Source organism: Pipistrellus kuhlii, unplaced genomic scaffold (assembly GCF_014108245.1).
Source record: "Pipistrellus kuhlii isolate mPipKuh1 unplaced genomic scaffold, mPipKuh1.p scaffold_m20_p_2, whole genome shotgun sequence".
Classification (NCBI taxonomy): domain Eukaryota; kingdom Metazoa; phylum Chordata; class Mammalia; order Chiroptera; family Vespertilionidae; genus Pipistrellus; species Pipistrellus kuhlii.
In genome coordinates, this window is record NW_023425515.1 from 111178541 (window position 1) to 111199617 (window position 21077).

Sequence of the window (21077 nt, forward strand, 5' to 3'; positions counted from 1 at the left end):
GTGTAGAAGAACAGGAGGATTAGAGCGGACAGGACACCACGGCAAAGGTGGTGAGTGCTGGTCTGTCTCTGGTGACACTACCTGATGCTGCTGGCCGCCCTCATGATGACTGAAGGTTCTCAGTCAGTGGCAGACCCTGCTCCAGCCCAGATCCAGGCCCCAGCAAGCCAAGTGACAATCCCCAGGCAGGCCGCAGAGGGTAAATGTCTGATAAAGGGGTAGGGGTATGTCTGGTGAAGGTGTTCAGTGGCACAGGGGTGGGAGAAGGGGGATCACTTAAAATGACACAGGAGGATCAGAGGGGGCAATCAAAATGACACAGGAGGATCAAAAGGGGTTACTAAAATGGTAATCCCCCCTCTGATTCTCCTGTGCCATTTTGATTCCCCTCTCTGGTCCCCCCTGTGTCATTTTAAGTGATCTCCCTCCCCCCACCTTGATACCCCAATTTCTTTTTTTTTTACCCCTAGAAATGAGCGCAAAAAGAAATAGCTACTCTGTGGAGTACAAGAAAGGAATCGTGAAAGACTCTTGGGGCCAAAATCTTACTGCTTTCTGCAAAGAGAAGATGTTGTGTATCTGATTGGTCCAAAAATGGCTAGCAGAGTATGGTAACCTCATTGAACAAGTGGACAAGGGAAATGCTAAAATGCACAAGTGTGGATCAGGTCAGCAACCATTATTTTCCGAGCTAGAAGACCTGATCTATGAATGGGTTGTTGACAGGAGAGCAAAGGCTTTGGTTGTGAATAGGGCTCAGATTCAAGAATTTGCCCTTGCAATGGCACCACAGTTTGAAATAGCCCCTGAAGACTTCAAAGCATCACAACACTGGCTGGATAATTTCCTTCAGCAAAGTGAACTGTCTTTAAGATCTACTGGTACAACATTGTTTAGGTTGGAAGATACTCAAGTTATTAAGCAAGCACTTGCATTCAAGTCCTTTATTGATGATGCTGACTTCTCTAAATACAATCTTTCCAACATGATTACTATGGATGAAACTGCAGTGTTTATGGGCCAATCATCTCAAACAACAATTGAAAAGCGGGGTGCCTTCTTAGTGTACATTCCCTCCACTGCTTACGAAAGTGTATGTGTTTCCTGTATTTTGGCAATTCTTCTGGATGGCACTAAAATCCCACCTTTAATCATTTCTAAGGGCAAGAAGAAGAAGATTGAATGGGTTTTGGGCGTTTTTATTCTTGAAACTGAAAAAGCCTGGGCCACACAAGCAATTATAAGGAAGTGGGTCGGGGCCACACAAGCAGTTATAAGGAAGTGGGTCGATTTAATGCTGCCCCTTTTTATGAGAGGGAGCCAAAGAGGTCTGCTAGACTGGGATGCAGCCAGCATTCACTGCGCTAAAGACATGAAGACATTTCTTTACGAAAGAAAAATAGATCAGATAATGATTCCTGCAGGAATGACCGCCTATCTCCAGACTCTTGATATTGCAATAAACAAGCCATTCAAAGACAATTTGTGCATGGAAATTAATGACTATACTGAAAATAGAATGGAGAGAAATCAGCATGGAAACTTTGTGAAACCTAAACTGCAAGAAGTTGTGACGTGGGTGAAGAATTCATGGGAGAAAATCACTGACAGTTGCATTGCAAATGCACTATGAGCAGGCTACCTTGACCAGAAGTACTCATTTAAAGACAGTGCTATTGCTAAACATGAGAGATTTGGTTCACTGATTCTGAAAGAAATGGAGTCACAAGAAATTCACTAAGAAATTTAGGAATTGGATTGTTATGATGATGTTCCAGAAGATGATGACATGATTGTCATTGAATAAATGAGTAAATTCTTGATATTGTAGGACTCACAGTTTGTCTGGTTTGTGTTGACAACTACTGTACTACCGTACTGTATACAGGTAATAAATTTCCTTTATTTTCATTTAACAATAAATGTGTACCGTATTCTTCTTCGTGGAAAAATAAAACATCCCCTGAAAATAAGACCTACTGCATCTTTGGGAGCAAAAATTATTATAAGACATTGCCTATTTTCGGGGAAACAGAGTAGTTCTGGTGGCAGCCTTAAGACCAGAAGCGGAAGCCCAGAGTGTGGGAAGCACCAGGAATGAAGGGAAAACCCATATCGTGGAGAACACCAGGAATTCTGGGAATCATAGTTCTGGTGGCAGACAGATCTCCTAGACACTAGAGTAAAGTGAGCCTAAAGCAAGTTACTGTTGCTGTGGGTGATGGTGGGAAAGCAAAATAAGTAAAATCAGAAGGTCTAGGTAAAATTAAAGGGAAGATATCCTAAAACTTCCAGGAAATCTCCACCAATGAAGCAAAGAAAAAAAAAAAAGCTTCTATTATTCTGTGAACAACAAACCAAACTGGGTTGGGGTCTCAGACAATTTGTTCATATGATTTCAAATACAGAAACTCCTGGATTGGCTAGGGCTCCCTGAGGGCTCCCAGACTGGAGAGGGTGCAGGTCAGGCTGAGGGACTCACCCCCTGTGCACGAATCTTCATGCATTGGGCTCCTACTTTGAAAATAATATTCTCCCCCTTCTTTTTATTCTCCTTTCTCTCTAAAATTAATAAAATTGATTAGAAAATGAATTAAATGTCTTTGGTAGATATGTAAAATTGATAGTTAGATGCATCATAGGATAATTTTATAAACTCTTAAGGATCTTGAAGTAGTTTGGTCTGTATGTAGGATTTTTTCTATTTTTTTTTAATTGGGCTCATTTTTAGATACTGATTTTCACATACAGTGACTAAAATTTAGGATAATGGAACAATATGAAAGTCCAACTAGTTGGAACACACAAATGATGTGCCAGGCAGATTAGTCTAAATTTCAAAAAAAAAACACCCCATGCCCATAATGTGCCAACCACCATGCCAAGTGCAGAGACTGCAACGAGAATTAGAATTGGTGGCTGTGTTGAATATGGGACTGACTCCCAGGTGTTTTAAAGCTTGCTTTGCTTAGAACTATGTTTACAGATTCAGTACTACCCATTGCAGCATAGAAATGTTTGCATTTGCAGTGAAGAAAACAAAATAGCAGCTATACTCTTCTAAAAAGTATTAAAGGAAGTTGGAACTATGCAACTTTTTTTTTTTTTTAATGAACCAGATATATTGAGGCCAGCCAACAATTACAAACATTTTCTGTGATATGTTTGATCCTCCCCACCCCTTCCTAAGAGCTGATGTAAAGCCAATTTGCAAAGCAGGAGCTAAATGTGAGTAAGCGGGTCACAGCCCGGCCCTGTGCAGATGAGCAGGTCTCCAGACAAAGCAGGATGGAAAGGGCTGCACCAGGAAGGGGCTTAGCAGCTGGACAGAAAGGAGTCACAGGGTCTAGAAAGCTTTTGGCTCCAAGAGGGAATCTGAAACTGTTGACTATTAGACTCTCTAAAGCAAAGAGACCCTCTTGGGAGGGTTTATCTCAGAGGAGCCAGAACCTAGACTTGGACAGCGCCTAGAGGGTAGAGAAGAAGAAGCAGTGATAAAGGGGTGTAGAGAGATAATAACACCCCATTCCCACCCCTAAACAGTACTAACTTCACCCACTCCTTGTGAGCACATGGACTAGGTAGGGGTGTCGAACTCAATCAGAAAAGGGGCCAAAATCTAAAATCCAGCCTAAATCGCGGGCCGAATGGTTTACTGAACAGTCATAAACTGTCATTGTGATGGAAACGCAGTGGAGTGCAGTGATGACAGCGCAGTGTGGGCCACATTGCAAGGCCTGGCGGGATGGATTTGGCCCACGGGCCTTGTGTTTGACACATGTGGTAGAGGAATTAGCCCCTTCAGAAAGGCAGGTGAAGAGCTAGGCATCCTTGATGTTGCCTGTGAAGGAGCTGTAAGGGGCTGGATCATGAGAGATAGAGTGAGTTTCATAGTCAACAGCTATAGTCATGATGATACAGTTTAATTCTGTATGAAACTCCACTCCTTCCTGCCTGCTCTTTGAAACTGATTGATCTGTGATTTTCTCATCTCAGCATGTTAGCAGCTTGTCCCCCTCCCCCCTGGGCTCAGGTTGGAAGCCCCATCCCCCTCCTCTTATGACGCCTGGCTCACATCACAGCCACTTTATATAATTTATGGAGTGTTTTCTATGTGCTTATCTCACCCACCAACACTGGGTGGAGCTCCTCAAGGGCAGTGGCCTGATTAGTTTCTTTCTGAATCCTTCGCATCTAGGTATTTGACATAGTACATAATAATGCTTGTTGAATGAATTAAATGACACTCATTCAGTTAAATAAACATGTAAATATTTTCAACTAACTCCATTTATTAAGTTCTTATTCTATGTCCTGCGCTCTGTTACATGCAGGCAAAACAAACAAAAATAAATTAGATGGGACATTGCTCCCCATGGTAGGGATTGCATTCTGGTGAGGGCAAGCCAAAAGATGGACAGTTTTCACCTAGAATGACCAACTCTGCTCTGTTTCTCTAGCAACAACACCCAGGACAATGCTTTCATTAACTAGAGGAGCCTCTCACTGAAATACCGTTCACAACCCTAACAAGCGCCACCATCCCTTTTATCATTGCTTCCATTTCCATTGAGATTGTCCTGTAATGAGGTGGCTAAACTGACCTTTTCCAAGGTAAGGCCAAAAGAGACTTCTCCATTGCCCATCAGACTGAGTCCATACTCTCTCTCCTCAATGAGCCCTCATATCCACATTCACTGTGAACTGCAGCTCAATGTTGCTCAAGCATCTTCATTAAAGTGTTCACAGTGATTCACTGATGCCTTCCTCAGAGGCTGCACATAATTCAAATCCCATCAGCACACTGGGGACAGGCGGCTTAAATTGCTCCTTCCAGGATATCTTACCTGCATTGGCCTACTCGGAATTTCATTTGCAACTTTGAGATACAATTACTCTTCCTCAGCCTCTCCCTCTCCTGAATGGCTGAGAAGCTGACGCTTTCCTGTTGGCATCAGCACGGTGCCCTCTCTGTACAAAATTGCTGCCCCCTATGATGGAGGCACCACAGAGGGGAAACCCACCATGCAAACCAGAATGCAGGCAAATGAGCATCCAGTCCCAGTGTTGATAAAGGGAGAAGAGTCTGGACATGGGTGAAACCCACATCTTATTCTCGTGGCTTAGGACTGCTTGGAGCGTGACACCCCCTCCCCACAGGCATTCTTGTGATCTCCTCTGAGCCCTGGGGCTGGCTTATTTCTGCTCAGGGCTTGCTGGACCTGGCTGAGTTGTGGAAAAGAGGACACCCTGGGCTTTGAGACCCAACCAGAAACATTCATTCACCACAAAGTTTGTACCCTCAGGACCTCGGTGAAGAGATGCTGGAGGCACGAATGAGAGAAACCCGAAATCATTCTCATGGTTTCTTGGGAAGAGAGGAAAGAGGCAGGGCAGGGAGGACAGGAGCCACCTAACAAGCTGAGAGGGCATTGGGGCGAGTTGGTTTGACTGGAGCCTGTGGAGGGAAGTGAGTCTGGTGCCTTGGAGGAGACCAATTGCTCCTGAGAGCTATGCAAGAAAATTCCCTAGGCCATGTGCTGCCAGCACGCTGCGCTGGTCTCTCGGCGGTCAGTAGATGCCCACAAATCCTCCCACATAAACCTCTGCCCAGTGAGCTCCCTGCAGCTCAGGAGCCCCTGTTTCTCATCTCATTAGCAGGCGCTGGGTGAGCAGTCCTGGCCCAGCACTGTGGTAAGTACTTTGCCTGGATTACCTCATTTGTCACAGCTGCCCCATTAGGAAATGTCACTATCAAGATTACCCTCATTCTACTGATAAGGAAGCTAGAGCTCCGAGCAGTAAAACCTTTTTCTCAAGGCCGCACAAGTATCTCCCCATGACAGAGTGAGACTTTGTGGCCATATATCAGGGCAGCCCCACAGACCCCTCAATCAATGAAGGGCTTAGAAATGCTTCTGTTCCGGAACATCTGTAGCTTCTAGGCTCCACTAGTGGTTTTGCACAGGGGAGGCACAGATTTCTGTTTTTGTTTTAAAAAAAATACCCCAAAGTAATAGAAATAGCACAGTCATCTTAGCACACTGGCACTCCTCTTATTCTGATGCTTCACTGTGCTTGAGTTGATGGGGACATATTGCCTCTAAGGAATTCCAGCTGTGTGCCTAATGACGAAGGCAGTGATAACAAGTAACACTCATTAGGCACCTATTATGCTTGGCTCTGTGCTGAGTCAAGTAGAAAATTTTATTTCCAAAGGAGAAAAGAAAGGCACAGAGAGGTTGTGTCTAGCTCAGGTTCACACAGCTAGTCAGTGGCAGAGTCTGGCCCTGGACATAGACCTGACTGCGCCCTTTCTTCCTTGTGCTTCATGGTCTGGTATGCCCTGAGTTTTAATGTCAGCCATCCAGTTAATCAGATGGTCAGTCATTATATATTAGAAGCCTGCTATGCCAGCACCAAATGTTGGGAGGGGAAAGGAGCCCAGGGCAATAACCTGGCTGTGGAGGCTGAGGAAGGGTCCCAGACCAGGGTGATGGGAAATTTGGGGAAGGCGAAGAAGGAGCAAAGGGTGGCAGAAACGGGGGAAGGAATTTGGAGAGGGAGCTGAAAGATGAAAGGGTTACCAAAATCAAGCTCTATCAGCTTCACAATTTAGTATCAGTTTTGTTTATGGCCTCCTAGGGATTTATGATGGGAGGCATTTGGATCAAGGAATACGGAAGAATAATTTCGAACTGCAGTTGACTACAAAGGCTGTGTGTGTGTGTGTGTGTGTGTGTGTGTGTGTGTGTGTGCTCATGCAGTGCGGAAGGCCAAATAATTCTCATGTTGCCATTTTCAACTGTCACAACAGGCTTTTGGGGAGGCTATTTTGGTCTGGTTTTCTCATTTCATATACATGCAGGGTTGCTATACTGTGATTCCAAGGGCTTAAATGGTGCTTTAAATTGCTGTTCCGTTTGCAGAGGTGAGGTTTTGTCTTGCCTGAACTCTCCAGCTTACCATTGCTCAGCTCATTCCCTGCAAATGAACTGCTGGTTTTTATTCATAGTGGCACTTTGCTACTAGTTCAGCTATTTCCTTCTTTCAACATTCTCAAAAGAGCGTTTACTGGTTCTGGAGAGTTAATACTATTCCTAAAACTGTGATCCATCCCTGTAACATGGGGGAGTTAAGGCACTTCTAATTTTTAATTTCTCTTAAAATCATCTTATAACTTCCTATCATCCCATTTTGGCTGCTTTTACAACTGACAGTGTTTTAGCTTTATTTCTTTGAAAGAACACCCAGAGGAGACACATTTTTGGCTTGAAAATCCTGCTTAGTTCAATGCCTGGCAATTTCCTCCCATATAGACCTTCATAAATGCCCTTTAAATTTGAATTTAAAAATAAATAAATATGTTATTATTGATGTTTTAAAGAGAGGGAGAGAGGGAGGGAGAGATAAACATGGATGTGAGAGAGAAACATTGATTGACCACCTCTCACACTCACCCTGATCAGGGATCAGCCTGTAACCTGAGCATGTACCCTGACTGGGAACTGAACTGGCAATCTTTTGGTGCACCAGTCAATGCTCAACCAACTGAGCCACACTGGCCAGGGGGATTTTCCCCATCTTTCTAGAATATTTTTAAGACTTAGTGGTGCCATGGAAAAAGGAAATTTCTTTGCAGTGTTAAACTCCCTGTAGCTAGCTGTGATGCAGTTGTTCAGGGCAGTGAAAGAACTGTGTGATTGGTATTTGGTAACAATGACAACCTGACTCTTATTTCTATCTCTGAATGAATGATGATGTCACAAATCAAGAACAACATTTTTACACTCAAAGATCTATCATATATTGCCAAGGCAAAAAACAATTGTGGTCAAAGTTCAGTTGGGTTTTATTCTCAGCGAACAAGATGTTTGGCCTTGAGTAAATTACTTTAACCTCTCTGGGCCTCAGTTTCCTCATCTGTAAATGGAGATATTAATAAACACCGACTTGATAGGAATTAGATAAGATAATGCACACAGAAACTGGTACACGGTAATTGCTTAATAAATGTTAGCTTAACTATATAGCCCTGAGAGAATTGACATAGATAATGCTTGGCTTCTATATCTCTGCCATTCACCATATTGTTCATAAACTAAAGTAGAGAAGAGCTATAATATGTTCTAGCCATTTAAATAATGGCCTTTATCAGTGGTTTCTGTCATAATGAGTTGGCCCATCTTTATTACTAAGAAGTCAAACTGCCTGTTCAGTAACATATCTCATTTTTTAGGTGAAAAACTCTCTGACAATCAGACATTTTTGCCTATGGTATTGAACAATCCTTAAATAGAATAGAAAGAAACAGTAGACCAAGTCTGACTTGTGGGAAATGCGGAATGTCACCTTAATTTGATTTCAGCAAATGCCCTTGTAAATCAAACTCACCACACTGAATCCTTGGTGAGTCTGGAGTTCACATTCCCATCTTCTTCCAGGAAGATGTCCATTTGCAAATTGGCATCATTATCATGAGCTGAGAAATAATTGGTAACAACTCTTGCTGGTATCCCAAGGCATCGCAAAACTGCAGGAAAGAATGAACCATGTCACCCAAAATTAATAAATACAAAGGGAGCAATCCTTTCTCATAAAGACTTGTTTCTTTGATAATGTCAAAGGTCAGAAATAACAAAAGTAAAACCAATGAATCGCCAAAATAGTAATTAGTTTATTGTGCATATACCAAAAAGACAGTTCACTAACCAGGAACACTCAAAACAAAACATGGAAGGAGGGGCAAGGATATATTATCATAAAGCAGCTTATATAGTGAAGAATCAGCACCTGTTTATTCTTTGTAGTGACTGGTTATATTAGGATATTCTTAAAAAATAAGGAATTGGTCAGTGGTTACCTTATATTGACCTTAGGAAGCAGTTCAAGGTCTGCCCATGATTTCCATATGCATAAGAAAGAAATGATCAAGGCCATATTAGCCTTGCAAAATAAGCTAAAGTGAGCTTTGTATGAGCAAACTGTTTCTTTCTACTCAGGAAATTTCAAGGCTGGACTCTGTTTCATTTTAATACCAACATGAAAAACCCTATTTGCACATGTTGTCCTCAAATATTCCATGCTGGAGAAGGGGCTATTGCCAGGACCAAAGCTGCAGAGAGAAACCTTGCTGCAGGGTCATTCAGAATTGAAGTTGGGCCAGATGAAGTCAGCTGAAACAGAAGCCCAGTAACAGCATCCAATTGTTTGTTGCAAACCATACAATTGCCAGAATGGTATTATTTTAGTCCAGCAAAGGATTATGTTTCTGAAAATAAAATTAAAAAATAGCTATTAGGAAGCTAGGAACATAAGAAGCAGGTCCTCAGTAGGGTTTGCTGTCTCAGGTGGAATTTCTATGTGACACTTGGTAGGGGGTAATACCACAGATTCATTTTAATTGTTAGATAACAAATTGCCCGGATGCATCTCTTGCCATATGTACCTATTGATTAAACTTAATCCACATGCCCTCCTTGGCTCCCAGGACACCACACATCAGAGCTCATTAGAAATAATTCTGCTGACAAATTTAAGATTAATGACTTGGCTTGCCTTATATTTTCTCAGAATAATTTAGCATTTTTAACCAAAGGTTATCCACCTCCTTCAATAGAACAACCTTGGAAGTCCACACTGGAGTGTGGAAAGGTGAAGTTTGACACTGGGGCATTAGGACTTCCTTCCCTCCAACTTCCCTCTTTGGGTTTATTCCCACTATGCTTCTGCATATCATGCTTCTGGCTTTTCTAACTTTCCATGGAAGCCTGGAGTAGAGCTGATGACCCTTTTATACAAAAGGCATAAATGGATGGAAGGTGCTCACTATTTTATCTGGTTCTAAGTCTGAAGGAATTACACTGGGATAATGAGATTATAGGCAGTAGCACCTGGGGAGGCAGAGGGCCCTTTCTGTTTCCCTGGAATCACTTCACAAGAGTGGCTGCCTCCAGTGGGTGCTGTAGTCCTAGCTGGCAAACCATGAGGGAGGGGAACTACTATCTTGAAGCTCATGTTTTTCTCTAGAACTTCAGAGACCAGTCCTTTCAGGAGACAGCATCATTGACCTTGATTGCTCTTAGGAAATATACATATTTTTCTCTAGTCTTTGGGTATACTCAAATAGCTAAGGAAATAATCTTAATCATTTTGATGCCAAGGGGAAGAAATAAACAAACAAACAATACAAAACTCATGATTTCTCCTCACTTGGATCACTGTCTAGTTCTTTTTAAAAAAAATATTTTAAAATTTATTTTAGAGAGGAAGGAAAAGAGATAAAGAGATAAAATCATTGATTAGCTGCTTTTTGCATGCCTCCTACTGGATATTGAGACTGCAATCCAGGCATTTACCCTGACCCATGGGATGATGCTCAAGCCACTAAGCTATACAGGCCAGGCTAGTTCTTAAGACTATAACAACTTTGAGTTGCAACTGATAGGCTTCATAATCATTTATTAAAAAAAAAAAAAAGAAAGGATTTATTTTTGCTTCTAGCTTCTGAGCCCAGCTTGATTTTTCTGAAAAATAATAATAAAAGAAAGCTAGCTTGGTAAAACATTCTTTACTAATGAATAAGCAGAAATTTGTGGTTGGTGTTTTCTCCAAGACTGTAGAAATGGCATGTGAATGAAAATCGTTACCAATGATGAAGACACACTAAAATAAATGTATTTTTAAAAAGTGTTCACTGAATTAACATTAACATTGGTCCTAGATAGGCAAATTGCATTTCACAAAATGATGCATAAGGCTGAAGAGAATGATTCTGCTTTCTGCTATGGATTGGATGTTGGGTGAATTAAAAACCAGAAAGGAAACTGGGGAGTGATGATTGTTCATTAAGTTCTGATACCTAATTGCTCAGGGGCATCGAGACTCACGTGTAAAAAGGGAGATTAAAAAATGGAGATGAGACCACCTGCCACAATCCCTTCCATTATTAGGCTAAAAATTAAATAGATATATTTACAAAACCTCTCAGTGATAAACCATAAACAATTAAGCATATTTATAAAACTTCTTGATAACAAGTAAGCATTTGCTATTATTTTTTTAAAATTTAAATTTGACTTATTTAACATTTTTTAAACATTGGGGGGTTACTGAAAAGAAGATGCCATATTATTACCTCCACATCCCCTGGGACCTTCCATTTCTCTGGAAGTAGAATGATGAATTATGTAGGAAATAAAATAGTTCATCATTCTTTCTATAAAGACTTGCAGTCAAAGAGAAACTATGAGCATATATGGCTCAGAATAATTTAATTGCACATTGACTGCATCCCAGAAGAGTCACCTATAAATTCTATAGAGCCAACAGGGATTGCTAAGTCTCTTTGCCAGGTTATAGATAAAATGCCATGAAGTGCAATTTCCTTTACATTAAAAACATATTACTCAGTTGGATACTTACATGTGTTAAAGACACCAGCAAAAACCCAGCACTGACCATACCGAACTGGATTCTGAGAACTCTGATATTCCAACAGAATGTCAATGCTTCCAGTCCAGGCTGATGGGGGCACACCATAGGCATAGACATTGTCCCAGGATCCAACCAGTACACCTTCATCATCTTTGGAATTAACCTAAATGAGACCACAGGTGGTGAGAAGAAAGATCATTTAGAAAAGTTTTCTCCAGACTCTGACATTAGGCAAGATAAGTCTTCCATTGTCTTCCATATATCCTACGGGATAAAAACAAAAACAAAAAAAAACCTGTTCACTATTGTTTATTCCACTGTTGTTTTGTCAAGGAGAGTGATGTAATGACTAAGTGTGCAAGGGCAAACCAAATAACTAGACTGCCTCTTAAACAGCATATCATTTTAGTAAGGTGGTGTTGAATAGTAGATAGGAAGACTTGTAATGTTTTCTCCATGTGCTTTGGAGGAGATGCACATCAGGCATCTGATCTTGTTGAAATAGTGCTAGAAAGTGATGTGAGAAAGAGAGAGAGGAAGAAGCTTACATAAGAAAACAGTTCAAGTAGGGATCAAGTAGGATTTTATAGAAGGATAATTCAAAACTGACAAGTGCAAAAGGTGTATAGTTAGAGGGGTCAAAGTCTCATGGTTTAAGGGATTTTTACTTTGATGATGAGTGACAGACTCTAATGAATTGAAAAATTAAACAGATGCTGACATGGGAACCATTTAAAGTTAACAAGAGACTTCTGGTCAAGATGGCAGCATAAGTAAACATGCTATTCACTTCCTTCCACAACCTCATCAAAATTATAGCTGAACTACAGAACATCTATCATTTAGAGTCACCTGAAATTGAGCTGGATGGAAGTCCTACAACAAGGGAATTAAAGAAGAAGCCATATCTAGACTGGTAGGAGGGGCAGAGATGCAGAATGATCCTATCCCATACCAACGTTGATAAAACTTAGAAGGAATGTTTCAGTTGAACGAGGTTCCCCCTGAGGAGTGTGTGTGTGTGGGGTGGGTGTCCCAGATCCACATCAGGAAATGCAGAATCTCAGGCACCTCCATGGATCTGCTCACTCAGAGTATGAATTTTGGCAAAATCCCTAGGTTATTTGTGTCTATATTAGTTTTGGAAGCATAGGTTTAGACTAGACTGAGGAGACATTAGTAGGCAAAGTGAAACATGCAATTGAAACAGATTTGTTTGAATTGTAAAAACCTCAGAAGATATATTAAAATGTAGTGAGTTTTTATGTATTCACTATCTTGCCCACTAATGACTCAGCATTGGCACTTGCCCAGACTCCTAGTAGGTTTGCTGAGTTTAGCTATATAGGAGTCTATCTTTCCCAGTAGGCCATGCATTAATTGAGAACAGAGATAAACATCTGTCTTTCTGATTTCTAGCAAGTATTGGCAAAGAACAGGTGCTCAAGTAGTTGAATAATCACTCATAAACTCAATACTGGATAAGAATAAGACCTTCTCCCTGGGGAGAGATAGATAAGAAACCAATCCAGTGCAGGTAAAGGTTACTGGTATTAAGACAGAAAGGTGTATAGGTGGAGTGGGGGCCCAAGGAGGGTATAATCTGCTTTATTAGGCTGGAGATGGTGGGCTGAATACAGGAAATGACATGAAAGCTAGGTTTTGAGGGGCTGGTGGCTACAAAAGGTCACCTGTATAATGGAAACAGTTTCAATAAATGGTTGATGTCATAAAACAACATGGCAGTCTCAGGGACCTATTAGGAGCTCTGCCTGGGTATCATGTAAAAAGGCAATGTTGGATGAAATAGAAAATTCTAGATGAAAACAAGACAAATACCTCCTACTCTCAATGACAAACCCTCCACTAAAATATGAAATTCACTCTATCACTGAGTGGCATTTCCCAGAGAGGGTTCTTCTGGGAGTGTTCTCTAGAAGATCCCCATTCAGTTTGAGTTAGACAAACTGTTTCCCCCCTTTGACTCTGTACAACCAGGTTGAAGTGAAGGTTACTACCTAGTTAATTTGTTTAATGTAGAAAAAATGAAATCCTTTGAAGATTTCTGAAAGACCTTGTTCAATTAATTTCAAACTCAGGCCTTTGTTGTAAACTTTGACTTCATTCTGTAACTCCATGGGATGACTGAGTTGCAGGAGGGGTTAACCAGCCATTTGTTTCTATTCATGAGCATCATTTCTCACTGCAGTGGATTATTTAAAATTCTGCATCTATTATAACAAAGACTGAAGAGTGCCTTAGAGGGTAATAATGAAGTGTGGTCTTTGTGGACAGATAGATCAGCTCTAATTCACATGACCATTTCCTTATCTTATCCTTGAGTAATAGAAGTGGTCTTATGAATCTCAGGGTAAAACTTACTAAACTATGGTTCATGACTGATTTTCAAGTAGAAAGCCATTAACTGAACTCAATAAGCTAAGAGGAAGAGGAAGAAAAAAGTCAGCTCCTCTACAGACCTTTTAATTGTTAATGCTGAGCTTTTCTCCTGTTGTTAGATAAATCACAACTATCATTTATTAGCATTTGGCCAGATTAGCTACTGTTTTCTTATTAGAACATTGATTTCTGGAGAGCCCAGACACTGAAACAGGTAAGTCTTTAGTTACATATGGAAAGGGTTAAAGTAATAACTTCCTCCCTATACAACAAGTTTTGTTTGGGACACTTCAAAGGCATCACTTCTATGCCACACTGGGCTGTTTTAACACCCTATCATGAACTCATAGATAGACCAGTAACAGAATGAAATGTCTCGGTCTTGCATCACAGATGGCCAAGGAGACAACAGGAGCCCAGGACTTTGGACAGGGAGCATTATTAAACTTAAGTAAGGTTTGCATGAAATTGTCCTCCCATAATAGCTACAGGATGAAAACATGAAATACCAGCCCTTCCAAAAAAGTCATTGTTAGCAACTCAGTTGTATAACATCATATCTAATAAAGAGGGAATATGTTAATTGACCACTACACTCTCACAAAGATGGCGGCACCCACAGCCAATAAGGGGGAAATATGCTAATTGACTGCCACACCCTCAAAGATGGCAGCATCCATAGCCACAAGATAGTGGCACCCAGTCCCTTTAGCCAGGTAAGCCCTGGCTGCTCCATGTACCTACTTCCAGAGTCCCCCAGTCCTCTCAGTCCCCAGACACCCAGGGTCAGCCTGAGGTGCAGGTAAGCCTCGGATGTCTGCAGCCCAGCCAACACCTGAGGCACAGACAAGCCTCAGATGGCAGCTTCCCAGCCTCCCAGTGCCACTGGAGGCTCAGGCAAGCAGAGGCTTGCACTGTCGGCAGTGGCAGCCCCAGAGGTGTGATGGGGGTGTCACCATCCTATTCGCAGGGTCACTTCCCATCCCTAAAAGTGCCTGGGCTGTGAGAGAGGGCAGGCCAGGCTGAGAGACCCCCTCTCCAGTGCATGAATTCTAATGCACTGGGCCTCTAGTAATTCAATAAACTTTAAAATCTGGTTCCCAGAAAATATGAGGATTATGGAGTTAGGATAAAGATAACATGGCTCAGCTCCTAACCCTAACCCTAACCCTAACCCTAACCCTAACCCTAACCCTAACCCTAAGCATCAGCTCTTCAAAAGCCTTACTGTCAACTCAATACAATCCTGAGATTTCTCATTTAAAATTAAAAATTTTGAAAGAAACAAACTGAATAAAGATGCAGTTCTTTTTCTTATTTTGACAAGAATAGTGGACACAAATGCTGTGGACAATTTGATAAAAAAAAAAAAAAGTCTACTCTTTTAAAAGAGAGATTATGGGACAGTGAGAAATGACATAAAGCCTGAGCATTATTCACCCATGGTAGTGAGATATGACTCCAACCAGGTGAAGTGGATCCTGGAATGAGAAATTTGAAGAATCTTAAAACAAAAAGCAGACCTTGAGTATTCTAAAAGAGATGGCCATCTCTGCACCTAAACTCCCTTCCCTGCTCCAATCTTTCCCAGTAGAGAGAATAAAATACATTGGCCTCAAGCTGATATGCAGAGGAGAAATCAAACTAATAATAGATTGGGGAGAGTAAAGATATTATCTACATTAGATTAGAGCAAATAGACCAATTAAGAAGAACTATACTAGGATGAACATGAATAAAAAGAAAAGAAGCAATGAGGAAAGAAGAGAGGGGTGGGAGAGGGAGAATATTAAAATAATACTTCTATGAAAACAAAATTAAGGAACACAATCTCTTAGGAGATCACAGAAAGGAAAAAAATAAGGAACAAATTACATCATCATGGAACTAAAAAAAGACAAACTATAAGAAACAGAATAGATGCTACTAAAAATATAATTAATGAACAAAGAAAAGCTTGAAATAAAGAACATACCAATGAAAAAGATGAAGAGATGAAGTTCTTTAGAGAAAAGCTAATAGTTATGAAAGACAAGGATAATTAGTATCCTTAAAACAGAGAACCCAACAAATGAAAAGAAGATATATTCATGACATAATATAAGGAAATTTTACCAATTGAGAAAGAGTTGCATTTATACATTGAAAGAGAAATCTGTGCTTCAGGGTAACTTGATGCAGAATGCTCATTGCCTAGAAACTTGAACTAATTAAGCTTTTTTAACTTAAGGATAAAGAAATAATACAGACAGAAAATGCAAATTAGAAAATAGGGAGGAAATTAGGCTGCTTTCAGACTTCTCCATAGCACCATTCAATGACAAAACACAGTCAATCAAAGCACAGTCAATCAATAGTCCTGAGAGGAAGAAAGGTTGACCCAAGAATATTATGCAGAGCTAAGATGTTCTGCAAATATAAAGACAATCAGTGCAAATTTCAAACATGAAGCATCTCAGAAAATATAGCATCCATCAAAACCAAACTACTTGAAAAGTGACATAAAAAAAAATTAAGGGCTGATCAAACAAAGAACCCAGAAGCAGAGACGCTGTGTGTTGGGGGGAGGGGGGAGCAGAGGGGAGGAGGGGAAGGTATTGAGGGGATGAGTGTTAGTGAAAGGGATCCTGTGGTGAGAAAATTCATTTGGGTATAAAATCCTTTGGGAATTAAAGTAGTTATAGAATGAATATGAACTATAATATAAAACTTGATAATGTAAAAACAGTAACGATCCTAAGAAAAATTAGACATGAGGGAGGAAAGAAAGAATAGGATTGCTAATATTTTAATGTGTTGATCTCTCTTAGTTAACTGATATAATCTAACATTAAAATATAATTTAAAATATAATTACTTTATTCTTTTAATGGTTTCATACATTTTTAATAATCTTAGAGGGATCTGTTAGAAAATAGTATTTCTGGTAGTGAGGAAACGTTTATTTAAAGCTAACAATTTCTTCTATGGTAATTCAATTTCCTCTTCTGTGAAAAGTAAAATTTAATAAAATTAAATAAAACTTAAAATTTAATAGAATTTGAATACAATTAAGTGCAGGATTTTAAATTAAATAGGACAACATTGTTTGATATAAATACAAACAGAACAATAGAACACAACAGAAAACACAGAAAGAAACTCCAGAAATATAATTAACTAATTTTTGACAACTTTGTAAAGGCAATTCCAGGGACAAATAATAATATTTTCAAGAAATGCTGCTGGAACAATTAGATATTAATATGCAAATATAAACTTTGATTTATACCTTGCACCATAGACAAAAAATTATCTCAAAATGAATCATAGACCTAAATTTAAAACCTAAAACTATAAAGCTTTTAGAAGAAAACATCAGAAAAAAATGTGTGCCCTTCTGTTAGTCAAGGATTCCTTAGATATAATACCAAAAGTATAACCCATAAAGAATATATTAACAAATTTGACTTCATTGAATTAAAAACTTATGCTCTTTGAAAGACATTGTTAATCAAAATGAAAAGATAAGTTTAGTGGGCAAAAATATTTGTAAATCACATATATGATAAAGGGCTTGTAACCAGAATATTGAAACTCAATGATAAGAAAATGAAAAAAAAAATTATAAAAGATGGGCAATCTGTTTTAAAAGATAATACATCAAAGAAGATACATGGATAACAAGCACAACAAAAGATGCTAACATTGTCAGTCATAAGGAAATGCAAATGAAAACTTTCATGGGATAACACAATATACATATTAGAAAGTCTAAAAAAGACTGATCATAACAGTCTGTTGGGGAAGATTGAAAACTAGGGACTCTTACACACTGCTGATGGGAATGTAAAATGGTACACCACTTTGGCAATTTTTTAAAAATTAAACATACATTGACCATATGACTCAGCCACCATACTCCTAGGTATTTATCTAAAAGAAATAAAGGATATGCTTATACAAAGATTTATACATGAATATTCCTAGCTTTATTCTAAAAACTGGAAACAGGGAGAGAAAAGATGGCGGCTTGTCCCTGTTTCGCCACAGTTCCCAGCTTGTGAGCCTGATCTCCTTACGCTGGTAAGACTGGAACAGGAGGCCTGGAGAAACCACCGCAGAGGAGACCATCGAGCAGCTGAGACACCCCAATTGGTGCAAACGCGTGGATTCAAGGGAGATCTTCAATCATCCACGGAAAGGAGAGATAAATCAACACAGGAGAGAGACATCCTGAAGAGAGACCATGGGGAGACAAAGAAACAGCCCACAAATGAAAGAAAAGCAGGCATCACCAGAAAAGGAAGTAAACAAGTTAGAGGCAAGCAACCTACCTGAGCAAGAATTCAGAGTAACGATCTTAAGATGGCTAAAAAGAATGGAAGACAAATTTGACAATATGAGTAAGACCCAAGAGGAAATGAAAAAAAAAAAACCAAGAGGAAATGAAGATGACTCAAGATGAAATGAAAAATGACATCGCTACTATGAAGAACTCAATAGAAAGCATCAAGAGCAGACTAGAAGAAGCAGAGGATCGCATCAGTGAACTAGAAGACAAGATGGAAAAAAATACCCAATTAGAGCGGCTTCTAGAAAAAAAAATTAAAAAGCAGGAGGAGAGCCTACGGGAGCTTTGGAACAATGCAAAACAAAACAATATTCGAATAATAGGGGTTCCGAAAGGAAAGAAAACTGAGGTAGACATGGAAAACGTATTTCAAGAAATAATGACAGAAAACTTTCCTGAGATAGAGAAGAAAAAACCCACACAAATCCAAGATGCTCCCAGAGTCTCAAGCAAAATGGATCCCAGAAGACCGACGCCAAGACATATTATAATTAAATTGGCAAACACCAATGACAAAGTAAGAATCTTAAAAGCAGCCAGAGAGAGACAGAAAGTAACATATAAAGGAACCCCCATCAGACTAACAACTGATTTCTCAACAGAAACTTATCAGGCCAGAAGGGAATGGGATGAAATATACAAAGTCATGCAAAGAAAGGGTCTGAATCCAAGAATACTGTACCCAGCAAGACTATCATTCAAAATTGAAGGGGAAATCAGGAACTTCACTGACAAAAAAAGACTAAAGGAATTTATCTCCACCAAACCAGCAATGCAAGAAATGCTAAAGGGTCTACTGTAAAAATAAAGAAATAGGAAGTGAAGAAGGAACACAGGGGTATGGAATAAAAATGGCGTCAAATGAGTACCTATCATTAATAACATTAAATGTAAATGGTTTAAATGCTCCAATCAAAAGACATAGGGTAACAGATTGGATAAGAAAACAAGACTCATACATCTGTTGCCTACAAGAAACCCACCTCAGAAAAAGAGATGCACACAGACTGAGGGTGAAGGGATGGAAAAAGGTTTTCCAGGCAAATGGAAATGAAAAGAAAGTTGGGGTAGCAATACTCATATCCGACAAATTAGATCTCAGAGTGAAGGACATAACAAGAGATAATGAAGGCCACTTCATAATACTAAAGGGAGCAATCAAACAAGAAGAAATAACCCTGGTAAATATATATGCACCCAATACAGGAGCACCCAAATACATAAAAAAAAACTGCTGGAGGACATTAAGGGAGAGATTAATAGCAATACAATCATAGTAGGAGATTTTAATACCCCACTGTCACCCTTCGACAAATCATCTAAACAAAAAATCAGCAAAGAAATATCAATCCTAAATGACTCACTAGACCAGATGGAATTAATTGACATCTTCAGAACATTCCACCCCAAAGCCACAGAATATACATTCTTCTCAAATGCACATGGGACATTCTCAAAGATAGACCACATTTTGGGACATAGGCAAAGTCTCTTCAAATTCAAGAAGATAGAAATCATATTAAGCATCTTCTCAGACCATAATGGCATAAAAGTGGAAATTAACTACAATAAAAATAATCGAAACAAATCATACACATGGAGACTAAACAGCATGCTATTAAACAAGCACTGGGTTACCAGAGAAATCAAGGAAGAAATTAAAAACATCCTGGAAACAAATGACAATGAAAACACAACAATCCAAAATCTATGGGACACAGCAGAAGCAGTTTTGAGAGGGAAGTTCATATACTTACAAGCCTATTGCAAAAAACTAGAAAAAAGGGTAACAAATGATCTAACTCTACAACTCAAAGAGTTAGAAAAAGAGCAACAAGAAAAGCCCAGTGTAAGAAGAAGGAAGGAAATAACAAAAATCAGAGCAGAGATAAACGACATAGAGACCAAAGAAACAATACATAAGATCAACAAAACCAAGAGCTGGTTCTTTGAAAGGATAAACAAGATAGATGGACCTCTAGCCAGGCTAACCAAGAAACAAAGAGAGAGGACCCAAATAAACAGAATCAGAAATGAAAGAGGTGAAATAACAACAGACCCCACCGAAATACAACGGATTGTTACAAAATACTATGAACAACTCTACTCCAATCAACTGAACAACCTGGAGGAAATGGACATATTCCTAGGAAAATACAAACTTCCAAAACTCAATCAGGAAGAATCTAAAAATCTCGATAAACCAGTGACTTGGGAAGAAATTGAAAAAGTCATCAAAAAGCTTCCAGCAAACAAAAGCCCAGGGCCAGATGGCTTCACAGGAGAGTTTTACCAAACATTCAAGGAAGAACTAAAACCTATCCTTCTCAGACTATTCCAAAAAATCCAAGAGGAAGGAACACTTCCAAACTCCTTCTATGAAGCCAGCATCACCCTAATACCAAAGCCAGATAAAGACAACTCAATGAAAGAGAATTACAGGCCAATATCCCTCATGAACATAGATGCCAAAATCCTCAACAAAATTCTAGCAATTTGACTCCAGAAGAACATCACAAAGATCATACACCACAATCTAGTAGGATTTATTCCAGGAATGCAAGGATGGTACAATATCCGCAAATCAATAAACGTGTTACATCACATAAACAAATTGAAAGATAAAAATCATATAGTCATATCAATTGATGCAGAAAATCATTCGATAAAATCCAACACCCTTTTCTGATAAAAACTCTTAACAAGGTGGGAGTACAAGGATCATACCTCAACATAATAAAAGCTATAAATGATAAACCCACAGCCAACATTATACTCAATGGGCAAAAACTAAAACCATTCCCTCTAAGAACAAGAACAAGACAGGGATGCCCACTCTCGCCACTCCTGTTTGACATAGTACTGGAAGTACTAGCCATTGCAATTAGATAAGAGGAGGAAATAAAAG

The 21077-nt window shown here is 39.5% G+C and overlaps 1 protein-coding gene across 1 annotated transcript in view; it reads right to left on the reverse strand.

Moving 5' to 3' along the window:
- Positions 1-21077, reverse strand: part of F13A1 (coagulation factor XIII A chain) — a 174082-nt gene that overhangs the window by 56031 nt on the left and 96974 nt on the right. Inside the window, exons 7-8 of the mRNA XM_036446533.2 lie at positions 11425-11599; positions 8395-8533 (exon numbers count right to left, since the gene is read on the reverse strand). Of these exons, the coding sequence (XP_036302426.1) occupies positions 8395-8533; positions 11425-11599 (314 nt within the window). The remainder of the gene's footprint in view (positions 1-8394; positions 8534-11424; positions 11600-21077) is intronic.